Source organism: Suncus etruscus, chromosome 6 (genome assembly GCF_024139225.1).
Source record: "Suncus etruscus isolate mSunEtr1 chromosome 6, mSunEtr1.pri.cur, whole genome shotgun sequence".
NCBI lineage: Eukaryota > Metazoa > Chordata > Mammalia > Eulipotyphla > Soricidae > Suncus > Suncus etruscus.
This window is the reverse complement of record NC_064853.1, coordinates 74,718,864-74,740,447: the sequence shown is the minus strand read 5'-3', so window position 1 is coordinate 74,740,447 and position 21,584 is coordinate 74,718,864. Positions and strand designations below refer to the sequence as shown.

General features: G+C 37.9%; 1 protein-coding gene across 1 annotated transcript in view; it reads right to left on the bottom strand.

The window, feature by feature from the left end:
* KIF16B (kinesin family member 16B) overlaps window positions 1-21,584 on the bottom strand; it is a 291,493-nt gene that overhangs the window by 142,046 nt on the left and 127,863 nt on the right. Inside the window, exons 13-15 of the mRNA XM_049774326.1 lie at window positions 20,166-20,285; window positions 19,103-19,154; window positions 16,480-16,617 (exon numbers count right to left, since the gene is read on the bottom strand). Of these exons, the coding sequence (XP_049630283.1) occupies window positions 16,480-16,617; window positions 19,103-19,154; window positions 20,166-20,285 (310 nt within the window). The remainder of the gene's footprint in view (window positions 1-16,479; window positions 16,618-19,102; window positions 19,155-20,165; window positions 20,286-21,584) is intronic.

The window sequence follows — 21,584 nt, the reverse complement described above, 5'->3', positions numbered from 1 at the left end:
ACTTGGCTTTGAGATCAGAGTTGCAGTGCAGGTCTATGAAGCACAAGAGGGGCATCTTGCACATCAAAGGGAAATGGGTCTGCAAAAATTTGGAAAGTGGCTCTGTGCTTTTTGAAGTCTGCAGATTTGTGATCAAATTCCTTCTCTAGCTTAAAAATAGCATCAACATATTTATCACCACTGAATGGTATGCCTGCATCCACAAGTTCCTTGCATGCTGGGAAATGGCAAAGATTTGTCTGAGAGAGCTAGAATTTCCATAACACAAGTTTTGTGGAGAATGCTCTCACGTTGTCATAGGCAGCACTGATAAGCTGCCCCAGGCCTTGTAACATCTTGTTTAGTACATTCAGCTTATGTGTGATGTCAATAAGAAAAGCTAAGTCCATAAGCCATTTGTGATCACTCAACTCAGAAACAGCATTCCCATCCTTCTCCATGAAGGCTTTCACTTCTTCTCTTAACTCAAAAAATCTTCTCAGGACATTTGCCCTGCTGAGCCAATGCACCTCGGTAAAATAGAGCACATCTCCATATTCTGACTCCATTTCCTCTAAAAAAGCACAGAATCTCTTGTGCTTTAAGCCTCTGGATCTAATTTGGTTGATGCATTTCACAACAACAGACATCAAATTGTCACACGGCAGGCATTTACTGCAAAGGGCCTGCTGATGGATAATGCAGCGAAGAACAATGGCCTTCTCTACACCCTCCTCTTCAAGTTTTTTTTTTTTTTGAACGAGTGCCACCAGTCCATTTTTCCTCCCTATCATTGATGGCACTCCATTGGTTATTATTTCAACAAACCTCTTCCATGGAAAACCTGCATTCTCAATGGCATCATACAGATGCTGAAATATCTCATTAGTGGTGGTCTGGCCATGCGTTGGAATTATTGTGAGCAGCTCCTCTGTCAATTCAAAATTGCAATCAACACCAGGGACTTAAATTGTGAGCTGCGCAGTGTCTGTTATATCTGTGCCCTCGTCAAGAGCAACTGAGTATGCATCAAAACATTTGGCTTTCTCACACAGTTGATGATAAATGTCACTTGACATGTCAGAAATGCACTCTGCCACAGTGTTGGCAGAAAGGCTGATTTTGCTAAACTGACCTTTCTTCTCCGGATAGATAATACTTGCAGCCTGTAACATGCATTTTTTAACAAACTCTCCTACTGGGAATGGTTTCCCTGCCTTAGCAATCATCTCACTAACCATGTAACTAGCTTTGACTGATGCAACATTCTCTTTGGTTGCTTTCTTGAAGAAATCTTGTTGCCTCATTAGACATGCTTTAAGACTGGCAACCCGCTTGGCTCTCTCATTTCCTTGATATTTTGCACATTCCTCAGCATGTTTAGTTGAATAATGGCGTTTTAAGTTGTATCCTTGTGCACTGCAACTTTCTCTGAGCAAATAAAACATGTGGGATGCCCCTGTGCTCAACAAAGAAATACTGCATCTCCCACTTTTCCTAAAATTGTCTGTGCTCAACATCAATCTTTCTATTTACTGCAGACTTTGATGAAGTCATGATGAAGGTATGACAAAATCTAATTCTGTAATAAACTTCTCTCCCTTCTCTCCCTTAGGCCTCCGATAATGCAAGGGACAGCGGGCAGGAGCAGTGGAAATGACATCTGCGCTAGGCGCAAAGTATTCGCGATTATTTGCTTACCGAATATTTGCAATAAAAAAGTCGCATTAGTGGGCCCGGAGAGATAGCACAGCGGCATTTGCCTTGCAAGCAGCCAATCCAGGACCAAAGGTGGTTGGTTCGAATCCCGGTGTCCCATATGGTCCCCCGTGCCCGCCAGGAGCTATTTCTGAGCAGACAGCCAGGAGTAACCCCTGAGCAATGCCAGGTGTGGCCCAAAAACAAAACAAGCAAAAAAAAATCGCATTAGTAAGAAAAAAAATTGCAAAATATCGCATTAAACATTTGCATACCCTGAATGGAACTGCCCGGGGTATGCGAATGTTTAATGCAATTTTTTCTTACTAATGCGATTTTTATTGCGATTATTCAGTAAGCAAATAATCGCGAATACTGTGATATTTGAAGGCTGGCCACGGGCCACAAAATGTTGTATGGAGGGCCGCAAGTTTGAGACCCCTGCTTTACACACTATCTAGTCATTACAGAGTTCCTCCAAAAGATGCGCAAAGGAGAAGTTTGAAAAATGACCTCGGAATCACTGAGAAATAAACCTGACCCTTGACTACATATGTCTTAAGATCAGAAACAAGATAAGTTCACTGCTCCAGTCCCTGATTATGCACTAGCAGCTCACAAAAGTACTGACAGGAAAAGCACTGCAATAGCGTTGAAACTGTGTGGACATTGTTTCTAGATCTCCTGAGGCTGCATTTTATTTAAGATCTGAATTTAGGGAGGTGAATGGAGGATTAAAAATAAAAACAAAGTCAACATTTTTCCACTGTTTAAACAAGACCCAGAGTCAAACTATAATATGAAAAATGTTCCATAAAGTTTGGAGAAAGCACAGGAACTACTTCACTTGCCTTTCACACCACTGATTCTGTTCATGTTCTGGCATCACATATGGTCACCTCCAGCACCACCACAGACCTCTTGATAGAACAGAGCAGAAACAGCCCCTGTATACTCCAGGGCTTGGCCTATACCCTGCCCCCAAATGTTTAGTCTGCAATCGAGAATTATTTACCATATTATAAACAGGGAAAAATTTGATTTGCCTAACTCAAAAACATAAATCAGTAGATGTCAATGTTAAGATTACAGATATGTTATAGTTAATAAAACTTTGAATCAAGTTTATTTTTGATTTATAATTAAATCAAATTATCATAAAATGTGGAAACATGGGAAAACACAAAATTTATGTAGAAGAATGTCTGAATAAACAAAATTACTGAAATAAAATATAAATTGAATGAACTAGAGAACAGGATGGAAATGGAAAAGTCAACGTGAAAGCAGATTATAACCACAGAAGAACAGTTCTTGACTGCTCCCAAAAACCACTCAACCAAGAGAACTAAGATTCTTTTTCACAATAAACTGTCTAGTTTGAATATGCCCAACTCATAATCAGTGAAGTTCCTCTCCCAAATCTCACTCCTATAACCACAAAAAGTAGATTTTTTTATGGAGAGGGGAGAAGGAAGAAGGACAGAGGAGGAAGAAAGAAGAAGGGAATAAAAGAAGAAGAAGAAGGAAGATGGGAGGAGAGGGGAGGAAGGAGAAGAAGCAGGAAGATGGGAGCAGAGGGGAGGAAGGAAGGAAGGAAGGAAGGAAGGAAGGAAGGAAGGAAGGAAGGGAGGGAGGGAGGGAGGAAGGGAGGGAGGGAGGGAGGAAGGAAGGGAGGTAGGAAGGAAGGGAGGGAGGGAGGGAGGGAGGGAGGACAGGAGGGAGGGAGGAAGGAATGAAGGGAGAGAGGGAAGGAGGAGAAGGGAGGGAGGAAGGGAGGGAGGGAGGGAGGAAGGAAGGGAGGGAGGAAGGGAGGGAGGGAGGGAGGGAGGAAGGAAGGGAGGAAGGAAGGGAGGAAGGGAGGGAGGGAGGGAGGGAGGAAGGAAGGGAGGAAGGGAGGGAGGGAGGAAGGAAGGAAGGAAGGAAGGGAGGAAGGGAGGGAGGGAGGGAGGGAGGAAGGAAGGGAGGAAGGGAGGGAGGGAGGAAGGAAGGAAGGAAGGAAGGAAGGAAGGAAGGAGGAAGAAGGGAAGAAGGGAGGAAGAAGGGAGGGAGGAAGGGAGGAAGGGAGTGAGGGAGGGAGGAAGGGAAGGAAGGAAAGTCAGAAGGAAGGAAGGAAGGAAGGAGGGAGGGAGGGAGGGAGGGAGGGAGGGAGGAAGGAAGGAAGGAAGGAAGGAAGGGAGGGAGGAAGGGAGGAAGGAAGGAAGGGAGAAAGGAAGGAAGGGAGGAAGGAAGGAAGGGAGGAAAGAAGGGAGGAAGGAAGGAAGGAAGGAAGGAAGGAAGGAAGGAAGGAAGGAAGGAAGGAAGGAAAGGAGGAAGGAAGGAAAGGAGGAAGGAAGGAAGGGAGGAAGAAAGGAAGAAGGAAGGAAGCAAGGAAGCAAGGAAGAGATATTGAGAGAAAGGGTAGACTGTAAACTGTTTAGTGATCAATATAATCTCTCTTAGGGTGATCATTGAGGTCCACTTCTTATAAAACTTCAGATAAAGAATTCCACCCTCTCATTCTGTGGAAGAAAACATTTCCAATATTGTCAACTACCTTTCCAGAAAAATTTCTGGTGTCCAGTAACAAATTTGGCCCTTAATTTCTTTAAGTAAGTTTCAATAAATTGAAATTACGTGAGAAAAACAAGTTTATTAAAAGAATGAAAACAGGAAAGATAACCTCAAAGATCTATGGGACAATATGAAAGTACTCTGCACTCAAGAATTAAATGAAAAAGGAACACAGTGCAGAACAATAACCTGAAAATTTCCCATCTGTAGAAGGATAAAACACTATGGCTTCAAGCAGTTCAGCAAATCTCAAACAGTTAAGGCTCAAAGCATTTAAACTAAGATGCAGTATAATGTTATGTCATGAGGAACTCTGTCATCTTAGTGGAACCATGTACTATGGTGCATCTTTGGAATAAACATCTTAAAACCTAATTAGACATAAAGAGTTGAGCGGGTCATATAAAATTCCTGGAGCTGAGGGAACCATTTTCTCTCAGTAGACAAAGAAGTTCCAGGATTGGTCAGATGTTTTTAAATTCATGCAGATGAGAGAATTTAAAACTTTTTATCAGGCATCTACTCACAGTCCTGTGCTGTCTACCTTGAACACAAGTTTGCTATAAAGACCACCTTCATCTCGTGTCCATTTCTATTTACACTAAGTGCCACTCTGTGGTTCTAAATGTCCATGATTAAGTTTATGCTTTCTTTTCTAACAACTGTTTCTTTATATGAAATCATACTTGAACCACTCAATGTAATCCTCTATAGAATCAGAAGGAGGAGGAAAACTAGTAAGGAAAAGCAAACTGAGCATGATTAGATGCAGTGTTATATTTCTGGAACCAATTTTAAAAAAATGAGAAGTTTTCTTATCAAATTTTACACAACATGCAATATATGTATGTATGCATATACATAATTATATTAATTCATACAATTCTAGCAAATTTTTTAGTGATGTTTCCAGCTGAAAATATTCCTTAACTGAAAGCAGGGAACCACTGATTATGCACTCTGAAGAAAGGCACTTAACCACGACAGGTTAAAAAAAAATCCCCTTGCAATGTGATAATCGGTTAAATATAGACAAATCTATTACCTGATAATGCACAATGTCAAGTGTTTAGATAAGGAAGTAGTGATTATTACAACACTTTTTAACAAAGCTAACACATTTTAAAATAATTAATGATTTAATAGTAAAAGTAAATGGCAAATACTCATAACTAGAAACTAACTAGTAGTGAAAAGACAGGAAGATGTTGGTAGTACAGGGTAAACCCAAAACCTAGTTAAACGTTGAGCTACAATGATTAAATCATTGTGATTTGAGTTAATAATATCCATTTGTATTGTCTATTCTGAAAAATTTAACTTGAAAAAGTATTTCATCAGATCACAGAAAGAGCACAGAAAATAGACCACAACTTGAACACCCCTGACCTGGGTTGATCACCAGTATCAAAGGGCCAAAGCAGCAATACAATATTGAATCCTAGAATGGAAATACCAGCTAGTGGACTGAGAATCATAAAGGGACCTAAAGACCCCCAAAACACTGACCTTTGCCCTCTCCCTTTTCAAGCCCTCCCTCCAAAAAAAAGCTGTTTCATGAGTAAGGCAAGAAAATTTTGAAATATTAATATATTGCAGTGTTCAATACTATTTCTCACTTTTTATTATGGCTTAGTAAAACTCATATGCTTTTTGTTTGTTTTAGTCTTTTTTTTCCTTAGGAAAGAAACCTTTGAAGAGCTGGAGAAATTCCCTGAGAACAAGAGTGCATGCAAGGTAGTTCAATTCCTAATGGTATGATCCCTCCAAACATTAGTGGGATTACAATGCCAGAAGGGAGAAAACTGCCAGGCATGGCCCAAAAGCTATGTGTTTGGCAGGGGTGGGGTGGGGTGGGGTGGAGTGGTAATCCTACAGATACATCTGAAAATCCACTGTAGTCCCACCTAATACAAAAACCTTCATTTTTCTCCAGGGCCTTTAATACTTTAAGGTCTTTGAATATTCCTAACAATATAGTTCTATAATGTATTTTATAGCCATTATCATTTTATAGCTAAGACACATGCTCCCGTTCTCATTGTAATAACTCTAAAAAACAAGAAAGGTTGTGAAAGAAGTCCTCAATGCTTAAGGACTATAAATGCTTTTCACTTGATGGGACTTTTCAGGCTTAAAGCAAGAGTATTAAGAAAGTCTACCACCATACTAAAAATTATACCCTTGACATTTTCTAAAGAGATCAATAAAATTCAGTTGAAAATTATATGGATCATAATTTTCCATTCCCTCAACCCCCAAGTACCCCAAACATTCTTAGAAAAAAAGATGGGAAACTTCTGTATCCCATCTTTAGGTATAGTAAGGGCTATAGCAATCAAAACATCGTGATACTAGAAAAGAAAAAACAGACTCTCAGAACAATAAAACTGAAAGTCTATGGATAGCTTTTCAGATACAGGAACGGTTAATCTTTTACAAAGGAAAAAAAATATGAGGCAAGGCAGAAAAGCCTCTTCAAAGGATGTTGGAAAACTGGTTAGTCATGTCCAAAACAATAAACTCAATTTAACTCCTCAGGAACTGAAACCTTCCTCCAGCCCCAGCTAGCTGCCAGACAGCTCCCAAAGTGAAAGGACAGACTCCCAATCTGCCTTGTCTTGGCCTGGGAAGAAGCTGCAGCCATGTTCCTGTTAACTCATCTATGCAGATACCTTTTCTCCTACCTCCCCTCACTGTGGACTGCTGCTTGCTACCGAATTTGGCTTCAGAGAGACCCACAGCTTGAAGACATGACCTGAACCCTAATTTCTTTTAACCATTCCATAGACTCCACAAGATCAAGACCACGGAATGGAGTTTAACTGTGCTTTGGGGGCCAGAGTGATAGCACAACTCTAAGGCCTTTGCCTAGCACACGACCAACCCCAGGCAGACTCCAGTTCAATTCCCGACATCCCATATGGTTCCCTGATCCTGTCAGGGGCAATTTCTGAGCACAGAGCCAGGAGTAATGGGAGCACAATCAGGTGTGCCCCCCCCCCCAAAAAAAAGAAACTATGCTTTCAATTTTACACACCCTCCCTCCAGACAATCTCAAAAGGCTTAAAGGGTGTATATATTTGTTGATATATTTCCTTAATAGTTGTAATTCTTTATGTATATTTTCATACATAGAGGTAGCTTTCCCTGTTTCTTTTGGGTCTGCTTAGTAGGAAATTCTAGTAGATAATTCTCCTTGGAGGTCTAAATTCAGGTTAGAACCAGGTTATAGAGATTGTTTAGCTTGTTATTTTTAGCCCCATATGCACCAGTAAAATCATGTGGCATTGTTCCTATTTGCATAGGCACATTAAAATGGGGAAATCCTATATATAGGAAGATAGGGATAGGAATAGGGATAGGAATTCATAAATTTTATAGTGCAGGGCACCTTTCACCCTGACCATTTGACATAGTGACTCAACTTAAGTCTCAGTTGACCAGACATCGAAGGTCCAACCCTGAACCTTGGATCCCATCCTTGGAATCAGCACGATTTTCTGTATCAGCACCAGGAATCAAACTTCTCCTGCAGAGGCTCAAATGCTGCCCTGGCACCAATTTGCTTAAAGGTAGGTCCATATGACACCTTTATGACCATGAACAGCAACAACTTGTTCTAAGGGCAGATTTTCCTGCCTTACCACCTAATGATGAGAGGAAATCAGAAGATGTTACATGACACCCTGGCTTCAATATAAGATATGTGTAAAGACTAAGCTCTCTAATTATAAAAGCCTGATTATGACAACCACAATCCAGTAGAATGTTTCCTGAGCCCATGAAGAAAGATCTTGGGGTTGGACAATTAGTAAGCCAGAGCCTCTAGTCAGTCTTATGCTTCCTGGGTAAAGACAACTTGACTTTTTTAGGCCAAGGATTTTTCCTTTACAATTTCCTCAACATTTGTTACACCTAGGCAAACAAACAAACAAAAAGGAAACTTGCCATCCCCCACTTTTAAAATTTTATGTGTATTTTCTAGATGGGAGCTCCCACCTTTTTTCATAGTACACTGGGACAAGAATTACTTTGTTTTACCTCATATTCTATATCTTTCTTTCTACAAGTTGAGAAAAGAAAAAAAAAAGTGGATGGCAGGCCCAGGGCCAAGAGGTTTAAGGTACATTGGTGAAGGTAAAAAAGGGTCAAAATCAAATACCCAAGCCAAAGTCAATGACAATAGAATCAAGAGACCCAAACTATAACAATCTAAACTTAAAATGAACTTGTTACAGTGGTAGGGCAGGGGGCTAAATGTAGAGGTAGGGGATGCACGCTGGGAACTTTGGTGGAGGGAGGTCAACAATGGTGGTGGCAGTGGCCCTAATTTACTATCACAATATGCCGAAAATATAGCTATGAAAGACTTGTAATTCATAATGGTCTCAATTAAAAATAAACAACAATAAACTCAGACCCCTTTCTAATACCACCCACAAAAGTCAATTCAAAGTGGATTTAAGACCTTAATATAAGAATTTAATTTATAAATGATATTTTAAAAAAGATAGAAACTTGAAGACAGAAAAATCTTCAGTGATTCAAAATCAATTCAAAATTGAAAAGCAAGGGCCCGGAGATATAGCACAGCGGCGTTTGCCTTGCAAGCAGCCGATCCAGGACCTAAGGTGGTTGGTTTGAATCCTGGTGTCCCATATGGTCCCCCGTGCCTGCCAGGAGCTATTTCTGAGCAGACAGCCAGGAGTAACCCCTGAGCACTGCCAGGTGTGGCCCAAAAACCAAAAAATTAAAAAATAAAAAAAAATTGAAAAGCAAAAAGAAGCAAAGATAAAAAGATGAACATTTCATTAAAAGGTAAAACTGTATCAAACTAAGAAGACTTTGCATAATGAAATGATGACCAGAATAAAAAGACATCTCACAGACCAGAAAAATACTATTTGTTTACCACTCATCTCAGATAGGGTTGAGATTCAAAATATTATCAATTTTATTTTATGTTAAATAAAATTTATATTTTTGCTTTAGAGACTTTATAAAAATAAATTCCAAGACAGTAGTAGCACTAGTAGTACTTTACCAGAAAAAATTTCATACCATCACTTGTTTTTAAATTTCTCTTTCATCTATGTCATTATTTGTATATAGAAAAGCCATGTGCTACATGATTGTGTAGACTACCACTTTACTACAGAAGTTTATTGTTTCATTGTAGTTTTTGGTAGTCTTTAGGGCTTTCAAAGTATAGTTAGTTATCATGTCATCTGCAAAGAGAGAGAGAACTTGAATTATTTTTCTTTTTTTTTTGTTTTGTTTTTTTTGGGTCACACCCGGCAGTGCTCAGGGGTTATTCCTGGCTCCAGGCTCAGAAGTTGCTCCTGGCAGGCACAGGGGACCATATGGGGCGCCGGGATTCGAACCGATGACCTCCTGCATGAAAGGCAAATGCCTTACCTCCATGCTATCTCTCCGGCCCCGAATTATTTTTCTATCTGTAAGACCTTAATACATTTTTCTTGTCTAACTGTCTAACTTATGGCAAAGACATCCAAAACCATACTTAATAGTGATAAGAGTGGTCATCCTTGCATGTGCCTGATCTTAGTTGGAAGCCTCTCAATTTTTCACTACTGAATATAATATTTGTGGTGAGCTTGTGGTAAATGGCTGTAATTCATTTCCAATTTTACTGAGTTTTACCACGAATGGGTGCTGTATCTTGTCAAATGTTTCCTCTGCATCTATTGGTATGATCATGTGATCATTATTTTCCCTTATATTAATATGGTGTATTATATTGGCTGACAATATATATAATTAGCATCCTTGATACCCCTCAGGATGAATCTCACTTGATCATAATATAATTTTGGGGATGTATTGTTGGAATTAATTTGCTAATAGTTTTTTGAGAATCTTCACATCTTTGTTTACCAAAGATATCGGCCTATAGTTTTCCTTTTCTGCACTCTCTCTATCCGCTTTTGGTATCAAGATGATGTTTGGCTTATAGAAACTGACAGCTTTTCTGTTTAACTGATTTCATAGAAGATCCTGAAAATAATTGGCAGTAGGTCCTCTTTAAATGTTTATAGTCTTTTAAAAGAAAAGGTAAAATGCATTTTGGAATCACTGGTATTCCAACATGGGGACTCCTTTTCTATCTGTCTCTCTCCCCTTTCTAATATTCTCCAAATAAAACTATTTTACTTCACTGAAAGAAGGGTAAGAAAAAAGAAATACTAAAAATGCATTTATTTTTTTATTGACCACACCTCCATCCACAAGAGAATCAATGACAGAATTGTAGCTCTAGTAAGCTGACAGAATGACATATGAAACAATTTCTTCAAGTTTGCTAAGCGAAGAATATTTGAGTTCCATGTAGAAAAGTAGTTCCAAGATTAAATATTAAGGCTGATTCAGTCCTCATTAAACATGATTGAAAACCTCACATTAAACATGATTGAGGGGCCAGAGCAGTGGTGCAGGGTTAGGGTGCTTGCCTTGCATGTGTCTGACCTAGGTCAGACTACGGTTTGAACCCCCAGCATCCCACATGGACCCCAAAACCAGGAGTGATTTCTGAGTTCTTAGGCCAGGAGTAAACCCTGAGCGTCACCGGGGATGGCCCGAAAGCCAAAAAAAAAAAAAAAAGTAAGCATGATTGAAAAGGTCCTTTATCAATAGACTATTTGGAACTCAGATTTGATATTCTCATAGAAACTAATAATGAGCTGCAGGCATGTTCATATGAGACTATTTAGCCCAAAAACATGGCAGGAGCTGTTGTGACTGCAATCTACTAAGTACCAGGGCATCCAGCATACAGAGCTGTGGTAATGTTAAGCTCCAAGAGAATGTGGCTTGGCTAGAGTAGGGATATTTAAAAGAAACAATAGTCTAATTGCCAGGCAATAGTGAAGAGATCCAGTAAACAAACTTGACATTTGTGGGCTATTTGTGATTCAAGCATAGATATACTAAAGAATATGACAAATTAATATGAGTGTTAACTCATTTTCTTCTAACTTCCTGTGTGTAGCTTCATAAGCCACCAGGCTGCATTTTATCTGAAAGAACAATATACTGAATCCAGAAGTCCTTGACTATTCACTGAATCTTTTAAGTCTCACTTTGTATGCCTTCAAAATGGTATCTTTGCAGGCTCTTTGTGCTAGAGAAAAATGCAATACTGTTATCAGAAGAGAGTATTATAGTACCAAAAACTTTTTCTTCTCTGTGTGGGGAATAGTTAACATATACAGCCATATTTAGAACTTTGTGTATATGAATCAACAAGGCTTAGCAAAAATATCTATTGAAAACTTTCAAATTTTACTGCAATGGATTCAAATTTCAAATGAGGCATGTTGAATAGATAAATGTTCCAGATGGAAATATGATTTTTTGAATGTGAACAAATCTAATAAAATGTGAATCTAACTTTTGAAAGAATAGTTTAGCATAAGATTTTATTTAAACACAGGCAATAATCAGGACCAGACATATAGTACATGGTTAAGGGTACAGATTGGCATGCAGTGGAGCCCAATTTGATTTGCTGGTTCCTAAGCATCATAGAGTGTGACCCTAGAGGTCCAAAGCACTGGCAGATGTGGTTCTAGAGGCATCTGAAGCATCTCTAGGTAGCCAAGTTAATTCCAGTAGAGCAAGGCAAAAGTCACCACATCCTTGAGCTTTTATATAGAACTCTTATCCCTATTGGCCAAGAATAGGTAGGATACTCCTCCCCTTCAAAAACAAAAATAAAGGTACCAAAAGCAAGTGGGACATTAGTAGTGGGACTATTTAGAAATAAAAAGCCATGTAAAAGGTATTATATTATAGCATATTATATTATGAGAAGATTTATAGCCATGTAATACTGATATATAGAAGGAGAAATTCAGCATATGAACAAAAACTAAAAACTAAAAAGTACACGGAGCTATATGCTTTTTCATTTTGGGGGTATAAAAACATAGATATAGGGGCCAGAGCAATAGTGCAGGAGTAGGGCATTTGCCTTGCATGTGGCTGACCCAGGACGGACCTAGATTTGACCCCGGTGTCGAATATGGTCCCCCAAGCCAGGAGCAATTTCTCAGTGCATAGCCAGAAGTAACCCCTGCGCATCAATGGTGGGCCCAAAAACCAAAAGATAAAGTAAAAATAAAAACATAGATATAAGCTAAATGAAATATCAGAGAGTAAAAAATTAAAATTAAATCTACATTTATATTTCACTAATGTACCCAGAGAGAGTGAACAAATAGTTCAAAGTTCTTTAAAATATAATAAAAATCATTAGGAAAAATAACAAGAAATGAAATAAAACATTTAACTAACTCCTTGGCAGATTTTAAATTTATCAAAAAAGATTACAATGAAAAATAAACTAAAGCACATTATAAGGTTTTAAAAATGACAAAGCTATATTTAAATACAAATACTGAAGTACTTAGAAAAAATAAATATAAGTAAATGATTAAAGGAGGTTATAAAGACATAGAGAGTTTGCAATTAAACGGGGGTGTGTGGGGAACACTTTATAGTTCTAGCAGGCTATAGAGAAATCTCTTCTTCTCAAGTGGTTACATGACATTGAAAATCAGTATAAGACTCTTGTAAAATAGTGTTGTAGAAAGTACATTCATTCTAACATTCTATTGTTGCTGACTTTGACTTGAATATTTAGTTCTATCCTTTTTTTTCTCCACCAATGCACCTGTGACCACTTGACCTCTTTACATTAATACTGGACTCTGCACCTACTATAAAAGTATGACCATCTCATCCAATAAATCTTTTATTCCTGAGAGAAGTCCCTACAACTGACTTCAGCTTAAGCCAACATATTATTTTATTACTTCTGTGTATATGTAAGTTCAAAAGCCAGTAGGAAGGGCTAAGCATGGGGTGAAGAAGGTTCCTACACTAAGAGACAAGTGTGGTTGATGGTTCAGCATGTAATGTTATCCATGCTGATGGCTCATAAGGAGGGAGGAGAAAAAAATATAATATATAATGGAAGCAATATTTTATACTATCAGAAAAGTAAGCAGTATGGAAGTCAGGAAATATGGTTCAAGTAGTAAAGAACATGATGTATGGGAGGCTCAAGATTTGAGTCCCTGGAGTACTTCCATATATAACCCCCATAACAATAAAAAAAATAATCAATACAAAAGAAAGACATTAAAAAAAGAAGCTATGAGACAGAAAATTGGATTAACTTAAGGCACTGGGCTATAACTAAAGGCATTGATGTGAACTTTTTTTTATAAAGAAACAATTTTGATTTACGAAGTCCTTCATATATGGGATTTCAGTTAGACAGGGAATCAGCACCATTCCCAACACCAGTGTCAACTACCATCCACCAACGTTCCCAAAGTACATCCTAAACGACCACCCTTTGCCCCCTGGCCTCTCAATATAACAGGTCCATTTTCAGTTTAGATTATAGTTTGGGTCTCTTGATTCTATTGTTGCTGACTTTGACTTGAATATTTAGTTCTGTCCTTTTTTTTTCCTCCACCAATGCATCTGTGACCACTTGACCCCTGGCCCCCATCATTTATTTTTTTTCTTCTTAATTTTATAGAAAAATACAGAAATATGAGGTAAAAGAGAGGAAATAGTGTCCCAAAGTTCTATTAAAAAATGTGGGAGTACCTATCTAAAAGAAAAAAAGGGGGGGGGGTGGCAGGTTTTTTTTTTTGGCATGGGCACAGCAAAATTTGAGGAAAATTAAAAAATAGGGTGTTCCTACCCCATGAAGCATCCTGCCATAAGATCAATTACAAGCTCCAGGCATACTAAGTTGTCTAACCCCAAGGTCTTTCTTCATCATCCCAGGAAAAGTTCTCCTCAATCACAATTGTCATAGTCAGGCTCCTATAATTAGAGATCTTGTTTTTTTGCACAAATCCTATGTCGAAGTCAAGGTGTCACAAAGTGTCTTCTGGTTTCATCTCATCATTAGGTGTCTAGGCATGGAAACCTGCCCTGAAATTAAATTGTTGCTGTTTCCAAGTCATCAGGGTATCCAGGTGGCACCTGGAGCAAGTCTGTGTCAGGGCAGCATTAGGGCCTTCCCCTGTATAAGTTTGATTCCTGCTGCTGGTGCAGAAAACCATGCCAGTTCTAAATAAGGCATCTAAGGTTCAGGAATGAATGGCCAATATCTGATCAAATGAAGCCTAAGTCAAGTCACTATGACAAATATTAATATTCAGGGTGAAAGGCTCCCCTTGCCATATAAAATTTATGAGTCCCTATTCCTTAGATGAGAACTTCTTTTTATACCTAAGATTTCCCCGTTTTAATGTGTCTATGCAAAAAGGAACAATGACACTTGATGTGAAATTCTGACTGGCAGTAAAAACAATTCTACCAAAATAAATTCATTTAGAAATGCTGTACACACATATCTTTCCCTAACTCTGCAGGGCCAGAAAAAGAGGCACTGTGACAGCAATGATCATACCTTCATGCCCACATCTTGATTTCTAATTCCCATTCTCTACTAAAAGGGACCAAAACTCTTTGTAGAACTGGTTGATTACAGATCGACCAGATAAGTATAAGAGGAGTGTAGCATATCTTTTTGTGTCACAAAATAGAAAATACTCACAGATGTTGGGGAAAATTTTAAAAAGAAAGAAAATAAATAAATTTGACTAAATGTACTCCTAATGCCAAAATATGGGCCAATTTGGGCCTCTAAAGAAATAATGATACAACAAACTAAAACTTACCAAACAGCAAGTTTTGTGATACTATTAACTTATGTTTTAAAATAAAATTTAAAAGTTCTTTAATAAAAATTTTTTCTTATTGTACAAGTGAACAAATAAATGCAGAAGAAAAAACTGGTATTCATCAAAATAATAATTACATCACACATCAAAAAAATCAATGTATTCTAAAACCAGCAAATGGAAGCCTAAAAATGAGAAATTATTGGAGCCAGGAAGACAGATCACAAGAAATTAGGGCACTTGAAGAGTGGAACTGATTCCTGGCACTACCTATTCTCCTGACCCCAAGTTAAGATAGTCTTGTGATTCCTTGAATACCATTGATTATGGCTCTGATGACTCCTCAAAACTGCTTAGGTGCCCCACATGGAAAAATATAAATAAGATAAGTACAAATACAAAATATAAGAATAAGTATTATGCCAAAGTAACAAGGTGTAAGACTTTTGTAATAGTCCCATGGATAGGAAATATTTTTTTCGGTAGAACTAGTTCTCTTTATAACTGATTTATAAATGTAAAATTATTCATAAAGTAAGTTGATTAAAACAAAAAATAAGTATTTACATAATCAAATCACCTTCCCAATCAATGTATAATAAAAAGTAATAAAAAATGGAGAAAGAAAAAATATCACAGTGAACCTTGTTGAGTCCAATCTTAATCAAGTGATCTGTGTGAGCATCATCCGAAATGGAACAAGTAGAGATTGTATGACAAGCATGAGAAAAGCACTGCATATTTTTCTCTACTCTTCCTGTCCATAGGCTACCTATTAGTCTAATCATGCAAAATTATCTAATTCCTAGATACTTGAGGACATTCTAGAATATATTTAAACTGAATTTTCAATCAGCCAAATTTCTAAAAATTAAGGAAAGACTAAGAAACTATTCTGTACTAAAAGACTAGAGAGAATGCAATAGGTAAACAAAAGACACAATACCAGACAAAACTAATAGTAGACTAATTTTTTGAGACAAATAGGCTAAAACTAAAAAGAGTCTCAGAATCAGACAGTAAGAATTTATCAGCATCCACTTCTCATATTGGTTGCTAGCATTATTCTTACGAATTTCTAAAAATACTGAAATAATTGGAAGAGAAAATTTCATGTTAGATAGCATATTATTCTAATTATGTGCATATTACATATTATACAACTGAATAAATAATAAAGAAGAATAATAAATAAAGAAGGTAATAAAAATGTTAAGCACTGTGTATGGATTGAATTTAAAGAGTAAATCTTAGCCTAAAAAATCCTTGATCATATTTCACTAGCCACAATAACTTTTAAGATGACTGTATATACATATATATTCATGTTAATTCAAAAAGACATTATACAGAAGTCCTTCAGCAAAATTTAAACAAAACAAAATTTAAAATCAGCATAATGAGGCAGATTTCACTATTTTTACACCTACCTGTAAATTAATTGTAATATATGGACATGTAGTACCACTGCTGGTTTTATAGCAACAGCATACATGAATTAAAAACTAGGTACCTTGATTTAGGTGCGTGGCATCCATGATCTGAACACCATTCACAGAGCACTGAGATCCACTCAAGGGTATTAGAGTCACTGTTCCCCCAACATTCTCAAAGATACAGTGCTCACTTTCCAAGTCGAGACCATGGAGAACTAAATGTAAAGAACAAAGATGTTTTCTTAAGCATCTAGTGCAGTGATACCCAAACTCTTTTAACCTTCCCATCTTCACTACATTCCCATTTTTCATAATTCTGCTGCTGTGAAATGAACATATATATTTAGTGAAAAAACTAGATTTTGACTTCACAGTATCAACTGCTAGAATGGAAAATATCCCTTGAATGTAACTCAATAGGTACAGACAATGCCTGAGTCAGGAAATGAGTTGCATCATGTTAATTTATTTCATCTTCGGAGGAAAAAATAAATAGTTGAGTCACTACCCATCAATGAAAACCACTGAGTTACTCTGATGCTGAAATGCTTTCCTCCACCAATTATTCACAATAAAGATCACAATAAAAATAGGAAGGAATAAAGGACTTCATAAGTTAGGAACTTAGAGACTGCAATTACTAAGCAGAAAGCAATGGTGATCCATACTAGGTACATATCTTGAGAGACACAAAAAAGTCTCCAAAAGCTGTACATGTCTGTCCACAGCCACCAACTGTGCGAGTTTGAGAAAAGCTGGTCTTCACAGACTTCGCTGATGAGGAGACTAATCACATATGGCAACCAATAGTTATTCTTATTTCTTAAATCACCAGCATGAATATGAGTGCCTACATAATTCAACACATCAGCACAGTTCTTGGTCTTCTAAGAGATTATAGGACCAACCAGTTTATATACTCAAACTAATTTGAACTGCTGTATTCTGTTAGGGAAAAAAATTGTTCTTACCAGTCATCATAACTTATAACAAACCCAAATATCAGAAGTATAATGCAATGATTATAATAAGAGGCTTGATGTCTCCTTCGATTCAATAACAATTGACCCTAAGGGCTCCTGGGAATGATTTTGCAGTCCCACAGATACGCAAAATACAGTCAACCCGTGTCAGAATATGCTAGGTTGGGTTTGATTAATAGCTCATACTTGGCAAGGCAGTAAATTCATCACCAGCAATTCTAATAACTGAGAAGATAATAATTCTTCCTTGGCTAATCTCCATGCTGCTCACACACAAACCACACCACCATCACCACCACTAGGACTACCTGGCCAGACCTCACTCTGCTCAGAGACTGGAAGTCTTTAATAGTCTATGTACCTAATGAGAAAAATCTAGGGATACTTGCTTTCCGTGTGTGTGTGTGTGTGTGTGTGTGTGTGTGTGTGTGTGTGTACATGCGTGTGTGCACATGTGTATTTGACATTAGAAAGTCATTGTTGCATAGGAAATGTCTGCATGCTCGTATTACATAGCATTATATTCTCCCGTATGCCTGCTGGTATATTCTAACATTCACTGTCAATTGATGATAAAAGTAGAGGTGCTTTAAATATATGTACTTTTTTTTTTTTTTTTTTTTTGGTTTTTGGGCCACACCTGGCGGTGCTCAGGGTTTACTCCTGGCTGTCTGCTCAGAAATAGCTCCTGGCAGGCACGGGGAACCATATGGGACACCGGGATTCGAAACAACCACCTTTGGTCCTGGATCAGCTTCTTGCAAGGCAAACACCGCTGTGCTATCTCTCTGGGCCCAATATATGTACTTTTAAAAGATGTTTTAAGATATAGAATGAATGTAGGGGAGAGGAAAAGGATTCACAGTTCTAATTTATTACTTAAATTAATTTTAAGTTTAATTCACTTGATTTCAAAGTTATAGAAAACTTATATACTGATCTGTATTTATTTGAAAGTGATAGAGGGGGCACAACTATAGCTCTGCTCAGAGGCTATTTATTCTCAGAGAGATATTTGGGGTTCCTGGAGATCAAATCTGGGGTTCCTGCATGAACATTATGTACTATATCCCTATAAGCCATTTTTCCAGTTCCAAATTATGAGATTCTGAAGTTAAAATATTTCTTCCTTTTTATTATTTTTTGGGGGAAGGAATCAAAAGCTAGGAACTCACACATATAAGGTAAATGCTCTACCACTTAATCCCAAAGTCCCAGCTTTTTGAAAGTGGTGTCTTCAAGGAATGACGAGATCACAACGAATGGTGCACATGTATTGCATGTGGCCAACACAATCTTGTTGGCAAGAAAAGGAATTGTAAGGCCAATAGGAACTGCACAGGCCAATGGTGGTTTTCATATTATTGACCATTTTATTTGGTCAAATTTAACTTTGACTATCTTTGTTTCTTTTTTTTTTTTTTTTTTTTTGGTTTTTGGGCCACACCCAGTGAGGCTCAGGGGTTACTCCAGGCTATGCGCTCAGAAGTCCCTCCTGGCTTGGGGGACCATATGGGACGCCGGGGGATCGAACCGCGGTCCGTCCAAGGCTAGCGCAGGCAAGTCAAGCACCTTACCTCTAGCGCCACCGCCTGGCCCCATCTTTGTTTCTTAATAGTTGAAAATATTAAAATAAATTAAATACTTCATCTCAGTCAGGAACTGTTTCATCAAATATGACTTTAACAAATCATCAGTCATTTATAAAAATTCTTACCAATATCTTGTTCCATTGAAGCATCTTCTCTGCCAACATATGTTTGACCTTCCTGAGAAGAAAAGTCAGAAAAAAATGAGAACCAGAGGAATGAAGTATCTCCATATTTTCATTTAGGAACAAACAATCTGGTGACCAGTGAACTGGAGAATCTCCTGAAGAGGTATAACTGAGCTCAATGAAGTCAGAGTTGACAGTGCCTTTATAACAACAGTAACTGTCTCAGAAATGACAGATATTATAGGGGTTTACTTCCAAGGCAATGGTTAGGCTCCTACTGTGCCTGGCATCTATAGACTGCCCATGACAGTAATATCTGTGATGGTCCTCATCCTTTCTGGCAAGTTTTTCCTGCAGTGGCCACAAGTTTAAACTGTATGAAGATGCAATTTATGGAAATCCACAAAGCATAAATGCAGTATCATTCTCACTTGACATAATGTATTAGAGAGAGGATAATGAAGTCAAGGTTACAGGAGCAAACATAGCTTGCTCTCTTGACATGAATAGCTTGTTTCTGACCAGAACCAATGATATGTGAGTGGTGAAACACTGTAAAGACCATAGCAGACTGGCAAACTATTCAATGGACAAAAGTGACAAGTTCTAGTACCAGTTACTTGGAATTTTGCCTCTGTCTCTGGCAATTATTTTTCTTTTCTTGTTGAGCAGTTGTGCTCTGGCATCACATTAAGTTCCAGTGATGGAAACAAAGTTGTTCACGTGCAAGGAGAGTACCCTACTGAATGCACTATATCTCCAGCCCCTCTGCCATTTTTGTTCCTTGCCTCCTCTCACTAATTCTACAAAACAGAAATCAAAAGGAAGAGAAATACATTTAGCATTGGAACCATGTAACACAATAACCTGTAATATCACAAAATCCCAATGTATTGTTGAAAAGTCCCACAGGGCACCAGGACTTATTGTAAACTCTTTAAAGTGATACCAATATTAATGGACAAAAAGTATTATAACAAGCCTTTTTAGTATTTGTTATAAGTAGATGTGTTATAGGAGAAAATCAAGCAAAATTAGGCTAGTGAATTTAAGCAGTTTCTACCTTCAAGTGATATAAAATGATTCCAGTACTCAGAAGGTCATCATCAATCCCAATCAAATGAGGGAGCTCTGAATCCAAGACAACTCCAATTCCTTCTTTCCTAAGGGCAAGAGTTTGTTCCTGAAATTGGGAAGGAAAGAAAAGGAAAGTTACACGAAGGAAAGTGAACATCATATTAAGTATTTCTGATCATTTTTTCATAAACACAAATAAAGCAAAACAAAAAATGTACATTTAGCTTAATGTAGAATACTAGCAAATTATAGATGAGTAATATAGAAAACATGAAAAGCTCAATATAAAATGAGTAAGCTTATTGCTTGAATTATAAAACCTCTTGAAAGTCAAGTTCAAAACTTGCCTTCTCTTGAGGAAAATTCTATGACCATCTTACTACAAACCAATACTTCTTCCTCTTCAGAACCTTTATTTTACTTAATAGAAAGCTGTCTCCTATTTTGGTTGGTTCTTCCCTCCAATAAAAATAATAGATGTTTCTGAGGAAATCTTCCCTGTGGATCAGCTGTTCTGTACTGGATTACCAACCTCTGTCTTCTGTATCACTGGCTCCCCCTATGTACACACCTTTCTCCCTAGCACTAGCAATATTATCTTTCTCCAGGATCACTACAATAACCTAAGTCATTGATACCCAATGTTTTAAGAAGATCTATTTCACTTGTCAGCTAGATGGTTTTTAAGGTAGATGGATAGATTGCTTAGGTCTTTCAATACCCTCCCATTTTGCAAGAGTCTGTCAATTTATACAAAGTACATGACTTCGACGTTTGCTTCCCTCCTGATCTCTTTCCCTGCCACTCAGCACTCCCTGTTTTACTTCTCCCTAACAATCCAGGACTCCTTATCTTTGGCTAGTACCTTCAAACTTACAAGACTAAAACCAGGGGAATGTTTCAAGGGTAAAAGAAAGGTACATAGCTTGTCTAAATGGGAGCTTGAGTTTGAACTGTAGCATTACATGTTCTAATCAGCAGCACTAGATATAGCCCTGGTGATCCCCAACAATGGTCATGTCCAAGCAGCACTTAGTTACTCGGCTGGCTAAGCATTGAACTCTCCTCCAGAAATGTTGCTGGGGCATCACTGGGACTGGCCTTGAGCTCCATGAGCATACTTGGGAGAACCAAAGACAAAAACAACACCGACATCAATAAAAATCATTTTAGTCAATTCCCATCTTAGACCTTTATTCACTTCTGTTCCTTCTTTTGTGGTTACTGTTTCTTCTCTTCTTCTTGCTTCCTTCTTTTCCACTAGAGCAGGATTTTCTTTTTTTTTTTTTTTTTTTTTTTGGTTTTTGGGCCACACCCGTTTGACGCTCAGGGGTTACTCCTGGCTATGTGCTCAGAAATCGCCCCTGGCTTGGGGGGACCATATGGGACGCCGGGGGATCTCTGT